This window comes from Suricata suricatta, chromosome 3 (assembly GCF_006229205.1).
Source record: "Suricata suricatta isolate VVHF042 chromosome 3, meerkat_22Aug2017_6uvM2_HiC, whole genome shotgun sequence".
In the NCBI taxonomy this organism is placed as follows: Eukaryota; Metazoa; Chordata; class Mammalia; order Carnivora; family Herpestidae; genus Suricata; species Suricata suricatta.
In genome coordinates, this window is record NC_043702.1 from 132,982,602 (window position 1) to 132,986,431 (window position 3,830).

The 3,830-nt window shown below is 45.8% G+C and overlaps 1 protein-coding gene across 1 annotated transcript in view; it reads right to left on the bottom strand.

The window, feature by feature from the left end:
* Window positions 1-3,830, bottom strand: part of LOC115287095 (protein ELYS-like) — a 61,002-nt gene that overhangs the window by 36,727 nt on the left and 20,445 nt on the right. Inside the window, 2 exon segments of the mRNA XM_029933361.1 lie at window positions 612-762; window positions 2,549-2,633. Coding sequence (XP_029789221.1) covers window positions 612-762; window positions 2,549-2,633 — 236 coding nt within the window.

Here is a 3,830-nt window from a genome sequence, read left to right on the forward strand (position 1 = left end):
TTAATCCACACGACTGTCTTCTGTAGAAGGTACAACTGCACCAGTCCACTCACGGATGCGGGAAGCGAGGCTCAGAAAGGTTACATACTTTGTCAAAGGTCACAACTAGTGACACAGCTGGGACAGGAATCCATCCTGGTTTCTAAACTCTCTGTGATGGTGACGAAGCACGGCCTGTTGACCAGGAAGAAGGGATGATACGATAGGAAGCAGAAAAATTAAAGGCAACCAAGGCAGGTCTGCCACCATGTCTCAAAACGACACAGGGGAAGCATTCACAGCCTGTTCAGACCTAGAGACCATTTCTGTCTGTTCATAGAGAGCTGGATCAAATACACATACAAATACAAAATACAAAATACAAAATACAAAATACCCTTCATTACGGGTCTCTTCATCTACTCCATTCTTGAGTTCCGCAGAGCAATGTGGAGAGTAAGAAACACTCAGCGTCTCATACAAACCTACACGAATTCCATAGTTAGTATCCCGGTTTGTTCACTGCCAGGAGTATGAACTCTAAACAGCAGGATCTCATAAGTCTCAAGCCAAGATAAATCTTGAAATCCAGCATTCCACATGATACATACTAAGAGCCCTTTTTAATCAACCTTCATTCATACCTTCCTCTCTGTCATCATGATATCGAAATATCTCTATGCTCTGGCATCCCAGCAGTTTGGGGTTGCTAGTCTGTCCCCTCAGAGGACACATGCCACCGGAGAGGTTCAGTGTGTATCTTTCTTCACAGTTCTCTAAGCCCTGGAAGAGAAAACGTACACAAATCGTAACAGAATTCTAAGCAAAAAGTCATTCAAAAAATAAATGTTCTTCCAATCTGGGGTGTCTGGGGGGCTCAGTCGGTGAACCGTCAGACTCCTGGTTTGACACAGGTCATGATCTCATGGTTTGGGAGGTCGAGTCCCACATCAGGCTCTGTGCTGACAGTGCAGAGTCTGCTTGGGATTCTCTCTTTCTCCCCCTCTCTCTGCCCCTCCCACTCTTTCTCAGAATAAACTTTAAAAAACAAACATTTAAAAAATAAGTATTCTTCAAATTGAAAGATTTTTCACACAATAATTTCAACACGAAAAAGTTAAAGAATAAAGAGAACAAATCACTGAAGAGGGCTCTAAGATTTTATACAGCATAAGACACAAAAGGCAAAATTTAGGTCTCTCGAAAACAGTTACCAACAAATCTTCTAAAGCCGTTATCACACATGGGAACCTTGCACTCTGGAGTGTAAACTGAACTAACCACAAAAATTACACACAGATACATTCCAGGCCAGCAAACCTGTCCCCGTGTTCTCAGTGACATTCTTGCTCTAGAGGAGCAGCTCTTAAAATTGTGTTTGCTCATCGATCTCTCTAAGACTCTATCTAAGAAAAGCCATGAAAACTTTCTCCCCAGAGGGGCGCCTGGGTGGCTCCGTTGGTTTAGCATCCGGCTTCTGCTCAGGTCATGATCTCACGGTTCATGGGTTCAAGCCTCGCATCAGGCTCTGTGCTGACCACTCAGAGCCTGGAGCCTGTCTTCAGATTCTGTGTCTCCCTCTCTCTCTGACCCTCCCCTGCTCACGCAGCCTCTTTCTGTCTCTCAACAATAAATAAAAATACATTAAAAATTTTTTCTCCCCAGAAATCTCCCCATTAATCGTAAAAATGTCACACATAATTCAGAGACTTCGTGGATTTCTTTAAAGCCCATCCACATGTCCGCAAACACTAGGCTCAGAAAGCCTGTTCTCCGGAAGCGGGGGTGAGGGCGGCCCGCACAGCCGTCAGTGCACACTTCTTCCTCACGACTCCAGCTGGGAGAACAGCCATCGGAGAGGCTAATGCATTTACCTGCTTTTACAATTATTACGTGGCAAGATCATTAAAAATTTTTTTTTAATTTTGGGATGCCTGCATGGCTCAGTTGGTGGAGCATCCGACTTCAGGTCAGGTCATGGTCTCACAGTTTATGGGTTTGAGCCCTGCATCAGGCTGGCTGCTATCAGCACAGAACCCACTTTGGATCCTGCGTCCCCCTCTCTCCATCCATCCTCTCCTCACTCACTCCCTCTTCCTCTCTTAAATAAACATGTTTTAAAATTTTTATTTAGTTTCTTAAGATTTTATTTTGAAGTAATCTCTATACCCAACGTGGGGCTTGAACCCACAACCTCGAGATCAGGAGTCCTGTGCTCTACTAACTGAGCCAGCCCGGCACCCTAAGACTATTGATAAAGTCACCCCACGGCTTATTGCATGATGTTAGAGCTCTTGCTCTAGTACGTGGAGCTGTTTTTCTTGGTACCAATTAGGTCACAAGGTGAGTCTTAGAGGAGGACAGTCCCTGGAGAGGTGAAGGGCGCTGCCGTGGTGAGACAGCTGGGCTTCGGACCCTCGTCTAACACTTTTGTCATGATATTCTGAGTACGTTATTCACTTGAATAGAAGAATCACTTTTCAATATGTTACTATTTTAAGACAAAGACTAACAAAGGCAAACAATGACAAAATCATACTAATGAACCCGTATCCCGAGTTCCATTTACCTCATATAAGATTCGTCCTGATGCCAAACACTTTCTGTCACCAAAGGCCAGCTGAAGCAAACGTAAACTCAAAACGTCCCCTTCACTGAAAGAAGAAAAAAAAACAACAAAGAAACAGATTAGTTGAGAAGAAACACCAAATATGCTATTGATAACATTAAGCATCTGTTTGTTATTGTCCAATATACAACTGAGTGCACGGGAGAAAACTAAGGTCAATGTGAAGAACTTACTTTTATTTGGTCATTTTCACAAAATGCAGTCCTTCAAAACCATAATCAATTTTTTTTAATCTTTATTATCTTTTGAGGGAGACAGAGCATGAGCGGGGGAGGACAGAGTGAGTGGCAGAGGAGCAGAGAGAGAGAGAGAGACACAGAATCTGAAGCAGGCTCCAGGCTCTGAGCTGTCAGCACAGAGCCTGATGTGGGGCTCGAATTCCTCAACTGTAAGATCATGACCTGAACCAAATCGCACACTTAACCGACTGAGCCACCCATGCGCCCCTGATTTTTATGTTTAACTGATTTGAATTAGCTTAAGCTGACGCTATTTGCAACCGTTAGGTGACCCGTTAATGTGGCAGAGACAATAGCTGTTTACCCAACAGTCCTCCTGCCCTTCGTTCACAGGGACCTGTTCCTGAAGCACATGGCGGCCAAATACATGCTACATTTCCCAGCTTCCTTTGCAGCTGCGTGCAGGAGGCCAAAGATCTGGCCACTGGATGGAAACAGAAGTATCCCGTGGCAAGTACAGAAAGCCCGTGGTTGGGGCCAGCACGTCCTCTGCTCCTCCTTTCTGGTGTCCTCCTCCAGCCTGTGAGGGACTGCCCTGTCCCCCGGCACACGGGCTACGCAGCACGGACAGCAGTCAGCGCATCACCATGCACGGCTCCAGCACAGCACACAGTACTAAGAGCACACATTTCCATACTGTCTGAACTGGAATTCTTACTCTCTCTGGCTGATCTTTCTTACAACACCGAATTTCCTTGGCTTCCACGGACACCACCATGTCTTCACGGTCCCCACACTACGCTACCCTCGGTCCTCTGCTGGCCGTTCTGCCCCCTGCTTCCCAAACTTCGGTCATCTCTGAGTGCAGAAGGCTTCCCAGCCCTCTTCTCTTCTCTAGCTATTCTCACTCTGGGCTAGGTTGCTTATTCATAGAATCACCAGAGGAGTTTTGAACAAGTACGCATGCTTAGGTAGACCGCGCCACCAGAAATGATTTCACTGGGCTGGTGGAGCCGACCAAACTCAACACTCACATTCCCCCG